Raw genomic sequence first — 23533 nt, 5'->3', positions numbered from 1 at the left:
TCTCTCTGAATCTGTAGATTTTCACCAGGATGCTTCCTTTTCACACTTTTTTCAAATATTTTACTAATTTTTGGGGAATAAACACAATTACAATATAAAAACAAAAATGAGGAGGCATGCTTGATTTACATAAACAAAGCAGCATGCATGTAGCAGCCAAATAAACAACACAGTAAAGGCAAAAACACACTTATCACCTCACACTAGTTCATATTTTACTAAAGCACATTTCTGGAGATCACTACCATAAAACAATAAAAACAATTTGCTGTTTCCAGTTTATTGGATGTTCCTGCTAGTGGAATCTGTTATAAGCGGGTAGTAAACTCGATCTAATTGCATTTGCAATAATACTGATAGCTGGAATTCTAGGTTGATAGCTGGGTTTTTACATTATTATGGTGAAATGTGTTTCCCCTTCACTGAAATCTTCAATCGTATAAAAAACATAAATACATTTTCAGTATCTTCTCTTCATTCCTATTTTGTTGCATTCATTTGGGGTAATTCCTGCATTTGACTGGCATTTCTTGTAAACACAAAGGTGAATCATGCATAAGCAAATTCGGTTTGTGATATACAGTAATACCCTGAAGTTACGCGATAGGTGGGTCCGACGAAAATCGCTTAAGTCGAATTTGCGTAAGTCAGGGTACAACTTTGCATATAAATACATATAAATTTTGTTTAATTGGGATCAAGGACTAACAAAAACACTAGTTTAGAAGAAAAATATTTAATAAAATTGCAGTTATTTATACATATTAATACAAAATATGTATTAAAAAAATAAATGAGTTACGTAAAAATATTTCGATGTCGATGGCTTCATAAAATCTAACAAATTCATCTGACGACACAGCGTCTTCTTTTTTTCACGCAGAATTTCTTCGTAGCAAGTTAATTTTTTTATTCCTTGCTTTGTAGCTATGACGCATTCTTCTTTGGAGTCTATGTATTCTAAAATTTTTAAGCCCTTTTCAATTGAGCTGAGACCTTCTGTCAAACTTGCAATTGTCATGTGCTTTTCTGGTGGAACTGGGTCTGAAGTGTCGGATACTTCAGTGACGTTTTGTTCACGCATCTCTATGAGCTCATTCATTGTCAGCTCCTGACTATGTGAATCCAACAGCTCATTGACATCATCACCATTGACTTCCAAATCTAATTGTCTGGCAAGATTAACAACTTCTTCTATCACATGAGCAACATGAACAAAGTTTCTTCCAGAGACCATTCAATGTTTTTTTTGTGAATTTCATCCCAAGATTCTTCAATGATTCTTACGGCATCTAAAACATTGAATTGTTTCCAAAAGTCTTTAACAGATATCTCACTATTTTGTCTCATAGCTTCATTCAGATGTGCAAACGAACGCCTCGTGTAGTAAGCCTTGAATGTTTTGATGACTCTCTGGTCCATCGGTTGAAGCAAGCTGGTTGTGTTTGGAGGCAAAAACACAACTTTCACACGTGGGTCAAAATTAATTAGGGTGGCAGGAGGGTGACCGGGTGCATTGTCAATAAGAAGCACCACTTTAAATGGAATCTGTTTAGACTTGCAATAACATTCGACTTCGGGTATGAAGTGGTGACCAAACCAGTCCTCAAAAACAGAAGCTGTCACCCAAGCTTTATGATTTGACTTCCAAATCACTGGTAAGCTGATTTTAGATATACACCAAACGAAAAAATCAAGAACCGCGTAACTCCGAGTTCGCGTAAGTCGGGGTATTACTGTATATGATATCGTTCCCCTATTCATAAATCGTGTATGATCGAATTTGTGTAGTGTGAATACATGTTAATACGAGGACTGACTGCATACACAAACCTCTTGTTTTAACAATTTAATAAGAAGTAAGTGGCCATTCTATGTGTTTTAAACACTAAAATTACACTAACAGTAAGGTATTTAAAAAATTGCAAAGAAGCAAAACTCTAGAAAGTATACCAGTAAGTTTCTTTTCTTTTTCAGAAGTTTTCTTTTTTTAAATCAGTCCACTTGCAAGATTATTTTTTGTCATGAAAAACTGCTTCCAGTTATAAAAGTCTGCTCTATTCATTGAAATGTTAAAAAAAATTAAATAGTTTTCAGTGTGCGATTTGAATAATAATAAATACGAGTTACTTCTTTTCCTTGAAATTACCTATGCCTAAAGTTACCTGTGCAAACTTTATTTAGAAGCATGCAAATATCTCATTTCAGTAAGTAGGCTTTGTCTTCTGCTTTTTTTTAATGGAATATGTTCTATTTCCTGGCAGTATGAACTATTCATTCTAGTGATAAATGATATTTGTCAAAATGAGAACACTTTTATTTCAATCCTTTTAGAAAAATATAAACCTCTTAATGAACCCACTTAGATTCAAGAGAGACCACTTTTTAACCGAACAACATTCAGTTACATTTAAACATACCAGGAATTTCAACACTAATTTCATTTTGCAGATATATTGGTTTTAGTTTTCACTCTTTTTAGTTCCATTCTAACTGTCCCTTCTCAATTCACAGTGCCAACCAGGAGAGTCTAATGCTGAATCACTCACATTTGTGTGTATTGATCATTATATGACTTTATATTGTCATACATGTGCTTGAGAAAGGGGAGAAATAAATATTTGTTAAACAAATTAAAGCTAACATATTATATTAAAAACATTTATCACATAAAAATGTGGTGCCTCTGTAGCCAGGTGAGCAGGAGCAGCAGTGCATAGCACACGCTTCTTGATTAGACCGGGGTTCGAGCTCATGACCACCAAATACGGAGGATGCGGAAAGGTCAGGGAATGACCACCACATATCCCCAGAGCAATATGGCCTTAGTTGCTAATGCTCCTAAAAACCAAATAACAAACAAACATAAAAATGTAAGGGTGTTTCTTATTGTACAGTAACTGATGGAATACAACTATAAAAAAAATCACTCTATAACAGTCTATAAATTACAGTTCATATCAGTCCATTACAGTTCAGAAAAAAACTGCCTCTCAAAAGATTTTATTTCTTAGTCTGTAGAAGAAAAATCCTCGCTCAACAAATTGTATGACTGTAACATAAAAAAGAATTGTTCTTCAAGAGATACAGTCATGACAATGTTCTCATTATTATGGCTAAATATTTAACTACCTCCTTTGCATCTTGTAGTATAATTGAATAGATTCCATCAGCATCAGGTGTTTTGTTCACTTTTAGCTGCTGCAAATTCTCTTCCTCATTACTTTATGTTATTATAAAATCACTTAACTCCCAATCAGTGTTAGGTGGACTTCTGCTAGCCCCTTCTCGAAAAACTTCATGTATGAATGTAGTTACAAAATATCTATTGTTTCAGTAATCTGTACAAATTAACAGTTATACTATATAGCTCAATGTGATTCATTCCTCCCATCTGTTGTTAACATATGCAAAGGATGCTTTGCTGCTTTTCTTTGCATTCTTAGCCAAAGACGTTTCATAGTCTGCCTTAGCTTTCCTAAATTTCTGAGTAACTCAATTATATAGTAGTTTATACTTATTATAAGACTGTACCCCTCAAAATTTATAGTTATCCATTGCACTTTTCTTGTCTTCCACAAAGCTCACCAGTTCATGGAGTCTGTCATATGGAATTTAAATTTTTTTAACAGCATCAGTTGACCCCACTAAAAAGAATATTAAAAATGTCTGAGCCCGTTATAATCACCTTTGACAAAACAAAACCTCTTTCCTTTACTCTCAGTAGTAGTCATTTCTTTGACAAAATCCTACATGAATCTGTGATCACTGCTACCTAAAGGTTCATTTCCTTGAAGATTCTTAATACATGATGTATCATTGCTAATAACCAGTTCAAGAATATTGCTTTGCTTTTTGCCTCTGAAACATATTGGTATAGAAAGCAGTCATTCAACAAATTTTTGGATTTGAAATATTTAGTTTTTGTTAAAACTGGACAAATATTACCATTTAGATTTTACAATTTCTAAAATTAAAATTTTGATTAATCAGTTGTTTTTTTTACTCAATGGAAAGTTGTTCCCTGTTTTGGTTTAGCCTATAAAAACATAATTGGTGTATTTCTGAAATGAGCATAAACCGATTTTATTTGAAGGAAAAACAAAACCATCAAATTTATGATGTTCACTCTTCAGTACATGCACATTTGGCAATTTGTATCCCATCTATTGTGTTATTTATTTCTTTTTAATTATTTTTTCCTTCAAATAAAATTACACTCTTTTCAAAAGTGTACTAAATATTTGGATTTTTTAAACTAAACCTTTTTAAAATTTTCATATTTTTCTTAATGGGAAACAACTTTAAGAAAAACAACAACTTTAAGACAAACAACATTAAGAAAAAATCAGTTGGTTAATAAGAATTCAATTTTTTTTTAATTTAAAAAATTTCTTTCAAAATTTTAATTTAGAAATTATAAAATCAAATGGTAATATTATATCAAATGATCAATTTTAACATTAATTTGAAAAATTTCAGCCAAAATATGACAAAGGGACAAGACAACTTTTTTTTTTTTTTTTAGTTATTATTATGAAAATCCCAAGCATGGGTTGAAAGTTGAGCAGATGAAAGAAGATACTTGCTAACATCAAACTTGAATTTCTGTAGATTGTAATTTTCAGGAAATACGTGTGAAGGGAGGATGTTCCAGAAAACAGAAGTTGAAGGAATAAATGAGGAAGAAGAAAAATTGGCTCTGTTGTTGTTTTTATTTGGTTTTTAGGAGCATTAGCAACTAAGGCCATATTGCTCCAGGGATATGTGGTGGTCATTCCCTGACCTTTCTGCATCCTCCGTATTTGGTGGGTGCGGGCTCAAACCCCGTTCTAATCAAGAAGCGTATGCTACGCACTGCTGCTCCTGCCCACCTGGCTACGGAGGCGCCATTGGCTCTGTGAGTTTGAAGTTATACAGTAAAAGGATGCTGACTGGCTGCAGCACATGTTTGAAATGGTTTGGAAGAGAGAGGGGGAATTATAGAAGCAAACTCAGAAGAACAGTGCTCATGGAAGTATCTATAGAAAAGGCATGCAGCAGAAAAAAAAAAGGATGTCTGTGAGACAGAGAATGGAGAAACTTGTTAGTTGGGTCATTAATTAACCTAACCTAAATGGAGTCTAGAAGCCTAAGAGAGGTTTTGAGGGCACTGCTCCAGATGTGAAACAATATTCAATAGTAGGGCAGATTTGAGATTTGTACAGAGTGAGCAGCTGTTTGAAAGAAAACACCAAGGGCAAAAAAGAAAACAGTTTTCAGACACACAGGAAGCATTATTTTATTGTGCTTATGCCAAGAGAGATTAGAAGTCAGGGTAATTCCTAATAGAGATATGTGATATTAGCCTAAACCTAAATTAAAGCTAGATAGAACCAATGACCCTTTAATTGAAACACACTTCTATATAAAATAAAGTTTAATATATGCATTAAATAAAGAATGCATCAATAATACTGACAACAAAGATGCAAAAATTTGTTTTGGTATACATCCTCTGGGGCTTAGAGAGGAACAGGCATTCTGTATGTTATCAGACACTTAGTCTAAAACACTGATGGATCCAATATCTTTCTATTTTAGAAGATTTAGGAGAAGTGCAGTTGGCCTGCCTCCCTAAAATCCACTCATGCACACCTCGATGGTAAGCCCTGTTACATCACTTTGGTGGCAACAAACATGTAGAGTGGTTCTCTTCAAGACGCCTGATCAGCGTGAAGAGGAAAAGACCAAACCCTCCAGCACATGACAACACCATGAAACAAATGGCCCTCAGTCCCCAGCGGCTTTCACCCCCCCCCTCTTATGGCAGTAAGAGGATCAGAGTGGAAGCAGAGGGAGCTAAGAATCTCTGGGTACAACCAGGCTGCCATGCACGGAAACTGAACTTGGCCTGTTACAATGTAAGATCACTCATCGGTGAAGATAGGGTATCAGAACTGGAAAAGGAAATAGAAAATGTGAATTGGAATATTATCAGCTTGGCTGAAACAAGAAGAAATGAATCACTTATAAGTTTATCAAGTGGAAATCTGAAAAAAGTTTATCAAGTGGAAACAGTGAAAAAAATGAAGGTGGAGTTGGCTTTCTGGTCCATAAAGATATAAAAAACAACATTTTGGAATTCAAAAGTACATCACCAAGTGTGTCAAGACTACTCAGGATTTCCAAGAGGTTGAAAAAATGTGCACGGATTATGTGAGGCTGTCTGCAATCAGGCTCTGATTAAATTTAATGGTTAGTGCAGTTTTACTGATTTGATTTTCATGAATGATATACTAAATAATTCGTCTTGTTACAAGCTGTCCATTCATGGTGTCAAATCGTCTGCATCTTCCTCTGATCCAAATGAATTTGAAAGTGGTTAGTTGTAATTGCAGCTTCCCTTGTCCTATATTGAAGAATACCCATCAACACTCAGTCACCATTCCCTGCCAGCACCAAGGTTGCCCTTCTCTTCCCCAGGCCATCCACTGCTTCATCTAAAACAGATCTGCTTGGGAACGTCACCCCCACCAACTTCACCCTCTCCAAGGTCATCTTCTCATTACTGTAAGTAACTCTTTCATTGTTGCAACTGTACTCTCTAATTGTTAGGGGACAATCTGAAAGGTCACGGCAAATCTTGTTTAAGACTGTTTTTCACGTGATTTTGTTTTTACATATTTCCGTATTACTATGGAGAAACTCGAGATTTTCTCAATATGCAATGATCAAGTTGAAGACTTCCTGATTTGTAGCTCTTGCAATGCATTAGCAGGACCTTGTAATAAGATTAAATATTACAAAAAATGTCGTCACAGGCTAAGGCACGCTTTAGATGTATTATTTGAAAGCTCGCACAAGATAACACAAGTAGTAAAGAAAATTAAGAAATGTCTATTAACGAGACTCAACTTGATACCTACCCAGCCTTTGCAAATGGCATGCACAACTCCTTCTCATTGCCATACTCGATGCTGAATGATGCACCAACACCAGGGTTCAACTTAAATATCGAACAGGAGTTTCTCACTTTCGTTACTGACTTTAAAGAGCTCAAGAGAGACCTACAGTCACAGGGACCATATCTTGCAAACCAGATTAGTGGATTGTACGACAAATAGTCCGAGATATTTATTTTTCAAAAATCATGTTCTACATGAACTTTCCGATTGTAAAAAGCGCAATCTTCAATTAACGAATTTGATAACCAACACTACAAGACAACACACGGAACTACCAACAAACTACAACTCAGGAGAGTCCCCGAAAGCTGCATCGAGTGATCACACTGACATCGATGATACAATTCGTTGCTCGCCTGAGTTGAATTGTTTCAAAAACACAAATCCTGCCCAACAACGCAAGGTGCCATTAACTAGCAGAGAATCTGGCTTAAAAGGTCAAGAAATGTCACTTGCAGGCGACGGCCAAATTTCTAATGATGCTAATGATCCACTGATTATCGGCTCCTTTCAAATACCTTTGGAATTACTAAGAGAGAATAACAAAAAACATCATTATTCTGGCTATGATGTCTAATGGGCCTCAGTACAAGAGGGATATATCCACACATACTACAAAAAAAGAAGGCGTTCCTGACTCACCTACAACAATTCCAGGAAATTCACCTCAAAACCCAAACACTGTGAGGTTACAGGAAAAAGGATGCACATTTATAAATGGCAGTAACAGAATCACCTCCAACAAAATGATGAACTTAGTTCTCCACATCGCTACAACACCAGATAAAAATTTACTGGAAATTGGTTATGCGAATAAGAATATAGGAAGCTCGAACATTTGGGATCCAGAACTGTAATGAATCCGCCTTAAATACCAGGGGAAAAAATGCAAGCACTCAAACCCTGGAATCAGGGGTGAAACTTTATGAGCATAAGTGTACAAACAGAGGATGAACTAACATTAGGTGCAAAACGGAAGAGAGAGGAGAAAGGACCAATTCAATTAAGAGAAACACAGGCTGAACACTCAACCTTAGAAACACGCAAAACCAGTAAAAACAGAGTGTAGGTTGGAAAGTGTAACTCACCAAAACAACACTCAAATCTCAGAGAGTGTAAATAAATATAAGGAAAATATTGATGCACACACACAAAGCATAGTTATGCCGAGATATTATAAAGGGATGTGGCAAATGGCAGTGACAAGACGGAAGCAGATAACACAGACAAAATTAAAAGAATGTACTCTAGCAGTAAAAAAACCTGGAATCCGAGTTCTCAGTTACTAATCGGGGCTTCAAAAAACAAAAAGCTTAAAGTTATTCCAAAGCTCAAGGCTATATTTGTTTCAAGGTTGGCCCCAGATACAACTGAAAGAGAATTACAAGAATACGTTAACAGCTTTTGTAAGTCAAATGTTCAGGTAACCAAACTGGAGGCAAGGTTTCCACAGGAGTACTCATCCTTTAAAGTTTCATATAGTGAGGACAATGAAGCAAGAATTCTGGACACTAATAACTGGACCGAAGGAATACCGATCTTTTTTGCAAGAATGTAAGTACAAGGACAAAATCAATAAACCCATCCTCACCTACGAATATTGAAAATGGAAATAAATAGCAACTACAGACAATCAAGAAAATACAGGAAAATAGGATTCCAGTTTGGAAAAATAAGAATAATTTACAAGATAATTTGCACTGTTGTTATCAAAACATCAATGCAATGTCTAAACAATACCAACTATAAATAATATTATAAGAAGACTATGATATCTACTTTTTAGTGGAAACATGGCTCACTCAGGATGTTAAAGACAGTGAATTGGTCCCACTGGGCATTGTTGTTATTTGTAGGGATAAGCTGGATAAGAGAGGCGGTGGGCCCATGATCATTTGCCAAAAAGAGATTCCTCTCTCAAAAATCAAAGTCTTGGTTAACATTGAAGGTATTTTCCTCCAACTGGGCAGTGGCCCTTATACCTGCTATGTTATGCTTGTCTACCTTCGACCACCTGTAGATAACTCTCTTATGATGGAATTTGAGAACAGTATCAACCAAAGTCTTGATCAACATCTGGGAATAGACCATTTAATTGTTTTAGGGGACATGAATATGCCACATGCCTACAATGGATGTAATGCCAGTCCAACTAATGTTTGGACACTTAATGGTAGATTTCAAAAAAATCTTCATCTCTTTAAATCTGAATCAGATCTGTGAATTTCCAACTAGAAACAAAAACTATTTGGATTTAGTCTTCACCAACTTTCCTTTGGTGGTCTTTAAGCCAACTAATCTTTTCAAATCAGATCACATTCCTGTGGCTTTTTCCATCAAGAAGAGATCAGTTAAAAATACGGGTTTAGAACGAAAATAGAAGCTCAATTTCAATGAAGTGAAATGGCCTGATATGAATTATGCATTTAAAAACTGTAATTGGGAATTACTATTAAAAATCAATGATCCTCAAGAAGCACTGGACTGCTTTTACCAAATCATTAACAAAGTTACAAACAAGCTTGTTCAATGCTATAGTGCTCCTGATCCAAATTACCCACACTAGTTCTCTAAGGAACTAAAATCCCTACTGGCAAAAAAAACGAAAAATGCATAGTAGGTTTAAGATAAATAAGGAAATATGCCTTTACAATAAATATTCTTCCTTAAGGAGATAAGTTAAGATGACATTAAAACAGGACTTGGGCTTTGTCGAAAGAAGAGTCTTTGAGGCAAAAGATATGAAGCCTATATTCAGCTATTTCAAGGCATAAAATCAAAATGTGGCTGTAAACACGCTAGATATTCCCAATGATTTGTCATCTTTGACTGAGGTGGACTATCTGGCTAGCATCTTTGAAGAAATTTATGAAATAGATACAGCAGATGACAGGATGGAAGGTAACGAAAAATTTTCCTCTCAATTACATTGATACACTAACAGTATTTGAAATCAACCAAGCAGAATTGTTGAGCACAATCCACAGTATGAAAAAGGACCTCACACAAGGCCCATATGGTGTCCCTACTGTTTTATGGAAAAAATGTGGAACCACACTTGTAAAGCCATTACTTCACTTAATAAAATTGTTCTTTGAGAGTGGAATCTATCCAGCTCAACTGAAAAAGGCCTTTGTTACCCCTCTTTACAAAAAAGGAGACCCAACAACTACAGATCAGTTTGTCAATTAAATACACTCTCAAAGATAATTGAATCCATTGTAATGAAGCAGCTATTTAACTTTATGAAACTTAATTTGTCGGATTACTCTCGCAGATTTATTAAGGGTCGTTCCACCTGCACAGATATGATTTCGTTTGTCTCAAATATATCCCAAGCGCTTGACGAAGGAAAACAAGCAAAGCCTTCGACAAGGTAGTCCATCAGAGACTAATCAATACACTGCATCACTATGGTCTCAGAGGACAGGCGCTAAACTGGATTGCAAACTACTTGGAAGGTACAGAAATGTCGGTAACATTTGAAGGTAAAATCTCATATCCTTTCAAGCCTGAAATTGGTGTCCCACAGGGTTCATCCTTAGGCCCGCTTTTATTTCTTATTTACGTCAACGATCTGCCAAGTACACCTGGAGACTACCAAATCAAAATCAACATATTTGCAGACGACATAAAAATTTATAAAGCAATTCACAATACCACGACTGCATCATCCTAAACGAAGCTCTTCAATGAGTTATTCAGTGGCTGAGGGAGAACAAAATGGTAGTCAATGAAAATGAGTGCGAGCTGATGAGCTTTGCTAATGCAAACAAGAAAAACAAACTTAATTTTTCTTATTGTATCAACAACAAGGCAATCAAAAAAGTTAGTACAGCCAAAAATTTAGGTATCTTTATTAAAGAATCATTTTCTTTTGATGTCCATGTCTCAAACATTGTGAAGGCAGCTAGCAAAAAACTAGGTTTCCTGAAAAGAATTAACCGCGACTTCAATCAATTGGCACTTTTCATCTTTCTCTACAAAATCTATGTTAGGCCAGCCCTAGAATTTGCCTCACAGGTCTGGTCCACACATGCAGCTTAACAAAAATTAGAAATTGGAATTATTCAAAAAAGAGAAATTCAGTAAGTTTGCTTTCAAAGTGGCCTTGAATACAATGAGAAATCCTACCAAGAGTGGTGTGTATTCTTTGTACTTGAAATGCTGGAAGAAAGAAGAGATAAAGCTGACTTACTCCTTTTTAAACTGCTGTTAAATGGTACCCTGAATTGTCATCATCTCATCTCACAAATAAATTTCAACGCACCGACAGAGCTTTAAGAAACTATCCACTGCTAAAACCATCCTATGCGAGAACAAATTATGGATACTACAACTTCTATAACAGGACTGCAAGATCAATCAACAAAGCAAATCTGGAGATATTCAACACCCTGGACACTTTAAGAGTCAACTGAAATTGCTAAGCTCATCCGTTACCTGAACCTTAAAATTGACTCTTCTTGCAAGTTCTAAGACTGATTGCATAATATGTGTGAAGAAATACCAGTGCTCTACCTTACTCCTACCTGTTCACTTAAATAGAACGGATCAGTCCTATTTTTATTTATTTAGTTTTATTTTTATCTGTAGATTTCGATTTACTTATTTTGTGTTCTCTTTATGTACATTTACTTTTCGCTTTACTTTGGAAATTTATACTCCAAACTTCTGCTTTGAAGCTGTGTAATAATGCTTTGTAGCTGCACCCTCAGGCATGTTTGATTGCTGTTTTGTAGCTGTTAACAACAACAATAATAATGCTGTACACCAATAGAAACAGTGAAAAAAGTGAAGGTGAAGTTGGCTTTCTGATCCATAAAGATATAAAAAGCAATATTTTGGAATTCAAAAGTACATCACCAAGTGTGTCAAGACTACTACTCAGGATTTCCAAGAGGTACAAACTAAATGCACCAACATTGAGACGTGATGATGAAGAGCTTGAAAAAATGTGCACCGAAATTGAGACTTCTAGATGAGCAGAAAACCATTATTATGGGGAACTTCAATGCTAAGGTTGGAAAGAGACAAAACAGTGCAGAAAGGGAAACTATAGGAAATTTTGGAATTGGCAAAAGAGGTGAAAGACTTGTGGAATTTACAGAAACTCAAGGAATGTTAGTAATGAACACTTTCTTTCAAGAAAAGGGTGGATATGGAAGAGCGCAAATGGATTAACAACTAATGAAATCAACTTCATCCTCACTAACAGAAGATATATTGTGAACGATGTTACCATCCTGAACATAGTAAATGTTGGAAGTGATCACAGAATGGTAAGATGCACACACACACACTTGATATAGATGTAAGAAAAGGGAAAAAAAAAGAAAAAACTGACTTGAATAAATAATATAAAGGTTTTTGAGATAACAGAAGAGGAGAAAATGCAGTATGTACTGGAACTTAAGAACATGTTTGAGCTTCTGAAGACCTTTCAGGACCAAGATGTCAACGAGGAATACAACAATTTTCGGAAAGTGATAAGGCCCGAAAAGCCTATAGGTAAAAAACAAAATTGAGTGTATTAAGTTATGTATGCAAAACCATTAGAAAGAGACTCAGGGAGGTCATAAGATTTAACACAAGAAAAGCAGAACAAGTATTAAGGGGAAACAAAGAACTTAAATCAGCAGTCATGAGAAGTAATACAGAAAGACAAATGATACTGAAACTGAAGAACAGTGATGGGGTACTTATAAATAGCAGAGAAGGCATGATTCAAATAGCAGAAGACTAGTATAAAGTATTATGTAAGGAGCAAGGGAATGATGCCAGCAGTGGGGAAGATGGACCAGAAATTAACAACACATACGACATACCCAATATCTTTTCTGATGAGGTAGAACATGCATTGAAGAAAATAAATCAGAAAGCCCTGGGTAAAGATGAAGTTACTGTAGAGTTGCTAAAATTGGGAGGAAGAGATGTGACACGGAAACTGGCAAGACTTCACAAAATACATTAGGAAAGGAGTGACACCTTAGGAGTGGAATAATGCAATCATAATTTTGCTGCATATGAAAGGAGATAAATCAGAAATTGGAAATTATAGACGAATTAGTTTTTTTGTCCCACATTTACAAGTTGTTCACAAGGGTCATTACTAACAGGTTAGAAAGAATACGTAATGAGAATCAACTGAAAGAGCAAGCTGGCTTTGGGACAGGATTCTCCAGTATGGATCACCTTCATCTAATATCGCAGCTAATGGAGAAAGCAAATGAATATAAAACACCATTATGCCTGGCATTTGTGGATTATGAAAAGGCATTTGACTGCATACAGCATAAGGCAATGTTTCAGGCACTGGAAAGGCAAGGCATAAACACCCCATACATTATGATTTTAAAGAAAATATATGAGAATGCTACCTCCTTTATTAAAATAGACAAAGACAGTAGCAAATTTAAAATTTAGAAAGTAATTTGACGAGGAGACACAATATCTTTGAAGTTGTTTACTGCTGCCCTTGAAGAAGCTTTCAGAAGATTGGACTGGTCTCAAAAATGAGTCAATATGAATGGAAAATACCTAAACCAAAACCATTTGTGATTTGCAGATAACATTTTTATCGTAAGCCATGATCCCGAAGAATTGGAGGAAAATCTTAATCGGTTATGCAGAGTTAGTAAGGATTTCGGACTAAAGATGAATATGGCTAAAACGAAAGTTATGAACACGTATGCCACAGAAAGGGATATAATCATTGAAGGAGCAATAATCGAAACAGTAGATCATATACTTATCTGGGACAAGTCATTAGCTGTAATAATGATAAATGGCTGAAGTCAAGAGAAGAATAAATTTCGAATGGATAGTATTCGTGAAATGTAGTCACATACTGAAGAGCAATATCCCAATTTGTCTGAAACATAAAATAATGAACCAATGTATACTCCCCACCATGACTTATGGAAGTGAAACGTGGGCACTCACCGAAAGAGTGGAAGAGAAGCTGAGAACTATGCAGCGAAGAATGTAACGAATTATATTGGGAATCAGACTGTTAGATAAGAAGAGAAACATATGGATTAGGCAGCAAACTCAAGTAAAGGACATTCTTATCAAAACTAAAGAACTAAATTGGTCTTGGGCAGGATACATAGCTCGAAGACATGATGACAGATGGACTAAGAAAATAACAGAATGGTACCCAAGAGGAGCTAAAAGAAAACTTGGAAGACAACAGAGATGGACAGATGAAATTCGCGAGTTCGTGGGTAATAAATGGATGGTCATTGCACAAAACAGAAGGAACTGGAAAGTTGCTGGAGAGGCCTTCTTCCTGCAGTGGATTGAAAATGGTTGATAATGATGATACATCCTTTGATTATAATTCATACAGGAATGGAAAAAAATCATTCATTATTTAAGAACTCACCTACAAATGGTGTTTGGAATGGAATGGGGTTCAGGAATTATGCAAATGTAAAAAAAATAATGGTTTTTTGAATTGAACAAAAGTTATAATAATATAAAATAAATTTAAATTTATTTTCTGTTGACCAGATATGGAGGAGTGTACAAGTTCATTTTAATGTTTTAAGGTCAAAATGTCAGTGCAACAGCTACCACAGCCAGCCCCAAGTTCATGGCAATTTAGAAAATGTTTTTCAAAATGCTAATTTTTCATAATTTTTTCAGTTTGAGGATAATAAAAAAAAAATTAAATATGTATTACTACTGAAAACATTTTTTCCTACCAGCTTCATTAATTCAGTTTATCTTACTATAAGTTTGACTGTATAAAAACATCTTCTTCTTGAATTTCTCTGTTTTATGAACAGTTATCCTAGCCTTTTTTTTATATATTTAATTTTGTTCCTTAACTCTTTTCTGTCCATCCAGTATCCATTCTTCAATTTCCTCTTTTCCATAACTACCCTCACTCCCTCCATCCATGTGCTTCTAGGTCTTCCTCTCCTTTTCCTTCTAGGGGGTATCCATTCCATTGTTTTTTTAGGTAACCTCTCTTCCCCCATTCTCATAACATGTCCATACCATTCTAATCTTTTTTTGTTCTATTTTGTCGATGATGTTTATTTGAGCATCCATTGCTTTTCTTATGTGTTCATTCCTAACTCTTTCTAGTTTAGATCTTCGGGCTGATCTCCAAAAATCCATTTGCCAGCTAGCAGTTTCTTCCTTTGCCTTTCCTTTATAGTCCAAATCTCAGATCCATATAGCAAGATACTCTGAAAAATTGCATTGTATAGATCGTTTGGTTTTTGGGAGAATGTTATTACTCCATAATATTGGATTCAACATTCCCATTTAATTCTCCTTGTACTCATCTTCAGATGAACCATCCATCTACACAATAGCTACTAGATGTTTAAACTGCTTCATGCTCCATTTACAATCAAAATGTCCCCTGTTGAATTCATATATTCTGTCTTATTAAAATTTATTGTCAAACCCCATTCTCTATATTGTTCCAATAGCTTTCTGCACATATAGTCAGCATCCCCTGCATCCTGCACAATCAGTACCTGGTCATCTGCGAACTGGTTTGAAAGGTAGATGTTTTGAGCCACACATAATCCCATTGGTCTGCATCTTTGGGACCAAGCCTCCAGAGTTACTTCCAGGTACAACTTGGTGCTGTTTATCCCCCAATAACATGGGGGATAAACAGCACCCCTGTAGCAAGCCTTTTGATGTTTTGAATTTCCTTGATAATTCGGACCCAATTTTAATGTAGCAAGTGTTATTTTTGTATATTTTTCTAATTATGCTGATCAGTGGTTGTCATGTTGATATTTTTTCCATGGTACTCCACAGCATCTTTCTTGGAACACTGTTATAAGCCTTTTCCAAGTCAATAAACACTAATGCTATATCCTGTCCAGTAGCTTGACATTTTTCTAGAATCTGCTTGACTGTGAATAAATGTCAATACAGGACTGTCCAGCTGTAAATCCACACTGCTCCTCCAAAATCCTTATTTCTTTCTCTAGTTTAGTTTTCAGTATCCCACTAAAAAGCTTTGCAATTAGGTTTAAAAACACAAATTCCTCTGTAGTTTGAGCAATTTTTTCTATCCCCTTTCTTAAACACTGAAGTGATGTATCCCAGTGTCATCTCTAATGGTATTTCTGCTCCTTGCCTGGCAACCCAAAGGTCGCGGGTTCGATTCCCGCCTCGGGCTTGGATCAGTGTACTGCAAAAACCTTGGGAGGTGCATTATGGCCACAGAAGCCTATGCGCCAACAACTACCGGAAAAAAAAAAAAAAAAAATTCTGCTCCTTTACATATTTTGTTAAATAGTTTCGTGAGTAGTGAGGTGATTTTTCCTCCTCTGTATTTTAGCAGCTGCATGTTCATTCCTCCAGGTCCAAGTGCCTTTCCATTTTTTTCTTTTTTTTTTACTTCAATTTCCACTTCCTCAAAGCTAATCCTTACTTCTCCTGTTCAGAAAGTTTCAACTTTGTTATCTCTAAATTCCTCTCTGTTTTCATTCAGTAGTTCTCCGAAATATCTATACCATTCTTCTAATTTTATTAACCCAGATTAGCCTTTTGTTTATGTGATCGTCGCAAGCTCTTCAGCACCTTTCATGCTGCAGCAGATCTCTCACATCCTATCTTATTGTTTACTTCTGCACAGGTTCTATCCCATGCCTCATTTTTTGCTTTGTCAATTTTAGTCCTAACTTCTTTATTTTTCTCCCTATAGATGCTCCTATGTTCATTACTTTTAGAGCTAAGCCATCTGAGGTACACATCCTTTTTTTTCCTTTATCAATTCTTTTAACTCTGAATTCATCCGGGTACTTGGTGTCTTTTTATCCATTCTGCCCAATACTCCTCTGATCTTCATTACTGTTGTTTTTAAATGCTCATAAATGCCATTTGTATTCTTTCCGTAGCTCTCATCTAATTCGTGGTTTAGTCTTCTCCTGTAGAGATCCGCAATACTCTCCTCCTTTAGGGATTAAACCTATTATCATCAATTTGTTCAAATTTGGATTCATAATTATTTCTTTCCTTTCCTTTTATTCTCCACAAAACGCCAATGTTGCCTTCACCAGAAAGTGATCAGACCTGCAGTTTGCTCCTCTTTGGACTCATACATCTTTAACCTGGATTGTACTTCGCTGCTTAAAAATTACGAAGTCTGTCATCTATTTCAATTTCCTTGTTTCTTGTATCCATGTATACTTATGTATCTCTCGGCGTTGGAAAAAAGTACAGTCAGTCCTCGTATAACACGTGTTTACACTACACGAATTCGATCATACATGATTTATAAATAGGGGAACGATATCTTATATAACACGAACCGAATTCGCTTATGCACGATTCGCCTTTGTGTTTACAAGAAATGGCAGTCGAACGCAGAATCACCCCAACCGAACGCAACACGATAGGAATGAAGAGAAGATTCTGAAAATGTATTTATGTTTTTTATATCAGTGAAGGGGAAACACATTTCACCATAATAACGTAAAAACCAACACAATTCCAGCTATCGGTATAATCGCAAATGCAATTAGATCGAGTTTACTACCAGTTTATAACAGATTCCACTAGCAGAAACGCAACTGGAAATTGTTTTTATTGTTTTATGATAGTAACCCCTCGAAATGTGCTTTAGTAAAATGTGAGGTGTTAATAGTGTATCTCAGCCTTTACGGTGTTGTTTATTCAGTTGCTACAGGCGCCCAGCTTTGTTAATGTGTATCAAGCGTGCCTCCTCGTTTTGTAATTGTGCTTTATTCTCGAAAAATAAGTAAAATACTTAAAAGGTGTGAAAAGGAGGCGTCCTGGTGAAGATACTGCAGATTCAGAGAGAAAAAGAAAAGCAATATTGATAAACAGAGGCGGACTGGATCAAAAATTCTTACCTGGGAAAATTTATAGTGGCCTCATACTATGGTTTATGGCCAAAATCACATCGGCCTCTGGCCCACCGGGGTTTCCCCGGTAAGGCTTATGGCCAGTCCGCCTCTGTCGATAGCGAAAAAAATATGAAATTGTGAAACACTTTGAGCGAAATGAAAGACCATGTGATATTGCACGTGCTACAGACCTAAATGAGGCAACGCCGAGAATTAGAAAGAATGCAGAGAAAATAAAAACAACTTTCATAGCAGGAACAACTCAAAGTGTAATTAAAATCCATTAGACCAAGACACAAAGAATTGGAAGAGATGGAACAGCTGTAATCTGTTTGGATAGAAAATCAAACAAAAAACAAGTTTGCTTACGATAGAAGCAAAAGCATTAGCAATATTTTATTACGTAATAGTCGTAATAAAATGCATAAGTATTTTATTATGATTATTTATTGTGTTTGGTAATGTTTTGGTTACAAATGTGTGTTCAATCTTGGGTGGTCGGCACCTAACCCCATTTTTCCCATAGGGTCTGTTGTTTATATTGCACGATTTTGCATAGCACGAGGGTTTCTAGGAACGCAACTATCGTGCTATACGAGGACTGACTGTATTACCAATCTTCAGTTTGAGCTGTTCACACAATTCAATTAACCTCTCTCCATTGTCATTCTTTTATGTTTTCTCCAGATCTTCCCATGACTTTACTATCTTTGGCCTATCCAACTCGAGTTCAGGTCACCCATCAAAAATATTTCTCTAGTGCTTGGTATGTCTTCCATTACTTCTCTCAGTTCTTTCCAAAACCCTTCTTTACACTCTATAGGGGTGTCATTGGTGGGTGATAAACTCCAACAATTGTGATTCCTCTTCCAAATATTTTGAATTCCACAGTTAAAATTTGTTCATTAAAAATATCCCACTTTGTCATAAATTTTCTGATTCTTTTATGTATGAGTATGGAAATGCCTGCCTTGGCTCTCCTATGTCTATCAACACCACTCCACAAAGTGGTGTTGATAAAAACATCAAATTAGAAATTTCAGTAGTCTGGCAAAATATGTCTATTTTGTTTTATTTTTATTTATTTATATATATTTTTAAATAGGCGAATTCTTGGCAAATAGAAGCTGGAAAGGTTTAGAACAAAAGTTGGGAGAAACTCCTGTTGTTGATGTGATCCCTGGAAAGAAAGGAATTGCTATGAGCTATGAAGGAGAAGGCCAATAAAGATTATTTCCTTTCATGTAAAGATGTTTTAGTTATCTGCTGCATGTAAATTTATGTATAATTCCCAGAAAAATATTAAAACAGAGTCATGAAAAACATGAGGTAGTGTCTCACATTAATTTTTCTTAACCACTGGACCAGCGAGAGATGAAATAATTTGCAAGTAAAGCTGCAAAATTGACAAAGCATTTTAATACAGTATATTGTTATAGTATTTATTCCATTGAGCATGATAAAAGTGAAACACAATGAATTTGTTTGCTGGGGTGTCTGCTTAATGGTTAAAAAAGTTAAAGCAACACTGCCTTATGCAATGTCTTTACATTCAGAATGATGTTTACATTAGCACCTTACATCTATTTACTTTATGATCTCTTTACATTGACTTTTTTAGATAGTCATTGTGTGTATTAAATTTTCAAGAAGTGAGTACACAAAGTCAGATCAAAAATTTCTAAGACTTATTTCCAAAAAAAAAAAAAAAAAAACACAAGGATACATACAACATTTTTATAAGCAGTCCCTTCAATCGTGCCTTCTCTGATGCATTACCCAATAAATAAAAATAAATTCCGTTTATTCTTGATAACTGCCAGAAGGTCAGAAGAGTTTTCATGTTTTTTATTGAGTCAAAACTTGAAAACCCAAATCTTTTATATGTTGCTTTGTGTAAAATTTTTCTCTTATAGATAGATAGATGATACAGCTATACAATAATATAGGATTTTTCTTATCCTTTATAATTTTATTTGTTCTGATTCATATGTATTGTATTATTGAATGCTGTGTCTTATTTTTGCCACAAGCATTTTACTGTATACTGTGGGAAGTAAGCACATGATCCAACTCGAGTTCAGGTTACTACCTGTTGTCTCCCGATTTCTGAAAATGGACTGTACTGTATTGTATGTGTGAATATTAATGGGATTAATTTTAGAATGCTTGTTCAAAAAGCATGCTCTTTGTTAATTTGTGATAGCCTTATTCAGCAAACTTTGTAAGTTGTGTCACATAAAATGCTAAATGCTAAAAAAAAAAGTGCTCTGTATGTAACAATTTAGATTTCATCTCAGTACATATTTTCTTGGTGCAAAGCTTCAATGAAGTTGGGCCTATCACAAACTGCTATGTCGGATTCAAAAACCTCACTCAACTTATGCGATTCTAGTTCCCCTAAGAATTGCAGTAGAAAAAGGAAACACCAAGGAAAAAGCTTCAAGGTTGAAAGTGCTTTGTCATGTTGCTTTACCCAAACTAGTTAAGCTGTTACCATAAATAGAGAATCCTTATGGAGGAAGCTGCAGAATTTGCAACTCTGCTTGGTGAGGAAAATTTTAATCCAACTGATGGGTGGTTATCCAGATGAAAAATCAGAAATAACGTTTACGAATAATTTCAGGGCAAAAAACAAGATGCAAAAATACCACCAGCAGCAGATTAATATTAGTAGTGGCCAGTGGTGTATATGCAGGTACCATCGTAGGGGGGGCATGGCAGCCAGGGTTTGAATGTTTTTTTTTTTTTTTTTTTTAAGACTTAGGAACACTTGTATACGCACATGTTTTATTGATCGATTAATGTTTTATTGATTATTAACTTTATTTGAATATTAGGAAAGCAATAATAATATTAATCGCAAAAAATGACAATAATATATTATTTCCAAACATTTGGCAGTAGAACATACGGAACAAACAAGTTTATGAAATACACGTGTATATAAGAAAATTATAAAAGCAAAGAATAATAATAGAAGCACGTGCAGAGGCAGATTTACAGTGAAGCTTGAGTTTCAGGGCTACTTAAAGGCCCTGGTAGGGGTTCTAGCAATTTGTTCTCATGGTCATATGTTTTTGTAAGATTCGAAAAAGTAAGATATTTTAACCACCGCTGTCTCTTTCCATTCCGACTTCCCCTCCATCACATTATCATGTTGGGTGGCTTTGGAGTCATGGGTGCCGGCAGGATATTTTACAAGGTGGTGCATGTGAGAATAAATTTTTGTTCACCAAATTTTGTAAAAAGAATGCATTATTTTAATTAAGTTAAGTTTGACTGATTTATTTGTAAAGTTGAGCCACCGTTTCATGATTGGTGGGAGAAAGGACTTATATTGCTTTAATGTTTCAATAAATTACTTTGATATCCAAAGCTGGTACACTTGCACCACCTTTGGACTTGGAATATCCATGGTGCAAGATGGTGCACTTTGCATGACCTTGCACCATGCTGCTGGCGCCCATGGTCTGAGTGACCATCAGCTTTAAAAAAATACAAAGAAATTTTGCAATCTTTTTCTTAAAGAGGCCCCACAAAATCTCCATCCTCCTGCACAGCTATGAAAAATGCTGTGCTGCTTTTTGCCGTCACACGTTTTGTATTGCCAATTTTCTTGAATCGCAATACAATGATGCTGAAAACTAAAGGTCTTTCGACTTCCTTGTGATTCATTTCTATTACGATGCCTTTCAATATCACTTAATTCGGCTGTCAGTGTGCATTTACAATATTTACAAAAACATTTTGTAATATTTACAATATTTACAAATAATCATCGTCTAATTTGCAGAGCCAATTCTTAGATTTAACATCTTTAAGCCATTGATTAATCAGTCATTAATTGATATATAGTCAACTCTTTCGTGTTGACTATATATTTTGCTCATTTTCAAAAAAGGGGCAAAATTACACACTATAGTTTAATATGAAAATTCATAAATTAAAAAAAAAAAATTAGTTACCTACTCGAAGTATTTGTCCATCAATTCGGCCCTAGATAGATTGTGCAAGGCTCAAGGGGTAGAATTTTTCTCAGCCTGGTCTGTGCTTGTTAACAGGAGAGACTGCTTCTAACAGGGATGGGATACACTTAAATAGAAAGGGTGCAAGAATATTTGCTGATGCTATAGATGCAGTGTTAGGTGGGTCGGAAAACTTCTAGCTTAGGAGGATGCACGGACTAATAGATTAACAGTAGCCGCTGGCAGAGATGAAAGTGATTCTTGCACTGCTTCTATTGGAATGAGCAGCAGCCTGGAAAACAAGATGCAGAGTATTTCAGAGACTGCTGGGAGTCATTGCTCCCAAGTAAACACATGGGTTGTGTTCGGGTAGCTAAGAATAGAAACAGGTGCATGTATACTTGCGCTTACATCAATGCTAGGAGTTTGTTAAATAAATTTGATGAATTTGATGTTTGGTCAAAACATCAAAGGCAGACATTGTTGGGATATCAGAGATGTGGTGTCACACAGACATAAGGAATGCAGAACTGGAATTTGGGGAGTACAATGTGTATAGGAAGGATAGACAGGATAGGAATGGAGGAGGGATTATGCTATTAGTTAAGAAACACTTAAAATCCAAGGAAGTGCAGTGACAAGTCAGTTTGGTGTGACATAAGCACTGGGAAATCAAAATTGAGAGTAGGAGTGTGTTATAGGCCTAATGACTCTGATGAGTATTATAAAAAACTGTACAGGGAAATAGAGTGGGCCAATAAATCAGAGAGTCTTATAATGGGGGATTTTAATTTCCCGGATATTGACTGGAATTTGTGGATTGGTCACTCACACTAGCAAGGCTTTTGTGGATTAATTGTATGATTGTTTTCTACTTCAGCATGTTCAGGAAGCAACTAGAGGATGTAATACTCTTGATGTGATTATCAGTAGTGATTCTTCATGCATTAAGAATCTGAAGATAAAGGAACCACTAGGTGGCAGTGATCACAGTGTGCTGAAGTGGGATTTACTCAAAGAGATAACTACCATCAAGTGTAAAGGGAAGGGTTTTTGCTTTTGTAAAGGTGACTATGGCAGTCTGAGACAGTATTTAAATTCTATACAGTGGGAAACAGCAAATTCAAAATGGGAAGCATAGAAAGAATTAATCTTGGAAGCTACTTGGCTTTACATACCAACGAAGAAATCTTGTTCAAGGTTTAGGCCTAAATGGATGTCAGATGAACTAATGAGACATGTGGCAGAGAAGAAAAATGCATAGGATACATAAATTAATGTGTGACATGGAAGCCTACGATAAATATAAGCTGGTCTGTAACCAAGTCACAAAGTAGATTAGGCAGGGAAAGGCAGATTATGAGAAATCTTTGACAAACGATGCAAAGAAAAACAGCAGAGTTCTTTATGTATGTAAATTCTAGAAGAAAGGGGATGAATCAGATTGGTCCACTGGATATCAATGGTTCAACTGTTGATGATCCTGCTCAGGTGGCTAATAAACTAAATGAGTATTTTGCATTTGCGCATGAGGAGTTATTCAGGGAGGGGAATGCCAGAGGTGAACTAAGCTCTGGCAGTGAGCTAGATGATTTTGTAATAACTGAGAGGAAAGTGGAGGAGAAATTGTTGAAGATAAACATAAGAAAGGCACCTGGGGTGGATGGCATCTATCCAGTTACATTAAAGGAGGCAGCAAAGGAAGTAAGAAAACCCTTAGCCATAATCATGAGAGCTTCCTTGGACTCAAGGGAGGTACCCATGC

The 23533-nt window shown here is 35.7% G+C and overlaps 1 protein-coding gene across 1 annotated transcript in view; it reads left to right on the top strand.

Moving 5' to 3' along the window:
* The window catches only part of Dph2 (Diphthamide biosynthesis 2), an 82244-nt gene extending 63119 nt beyond the window's left edge, over nt 1-19125 (top strand). Inside the window, exon 7 of the mRNA XM_090382421.1 lies at nt 18906-19125. Within this exon, the coding sequence (XP_090238547.1) occupies nt 18906-19027 (122 nt within the window). The 3' untranslated portion in view covers nt 19028-19125. The remainder of the gene's footprint in view (nt 1-18905) is intronic.
* Nucleotides 19126-23533: the final 4408 nt, after the last annotated feature.

Source organism: Mastigoproctus giganteus, chromosome 10 (genome assembly GCF_048544385.1).
Source record: "Mastigoproctus giganteus isolate SK-2022 chromosome 10, ASM4854438v1, whole genome shotgun sequence".
In the NCBI taxonomy this organism is placed as follows: domain Eukaryota; kingdom Metazoa; phylum Arthropoda; class Arachnida; order Uropygi; family Thelyphonidae; genus Mastigoproctus; species Mastigoproctus giganteus.
Note: the sequence above shows the minus strand (reverse complement) of the source record. Positions and strands in the feature narration are given on the sequence as shown.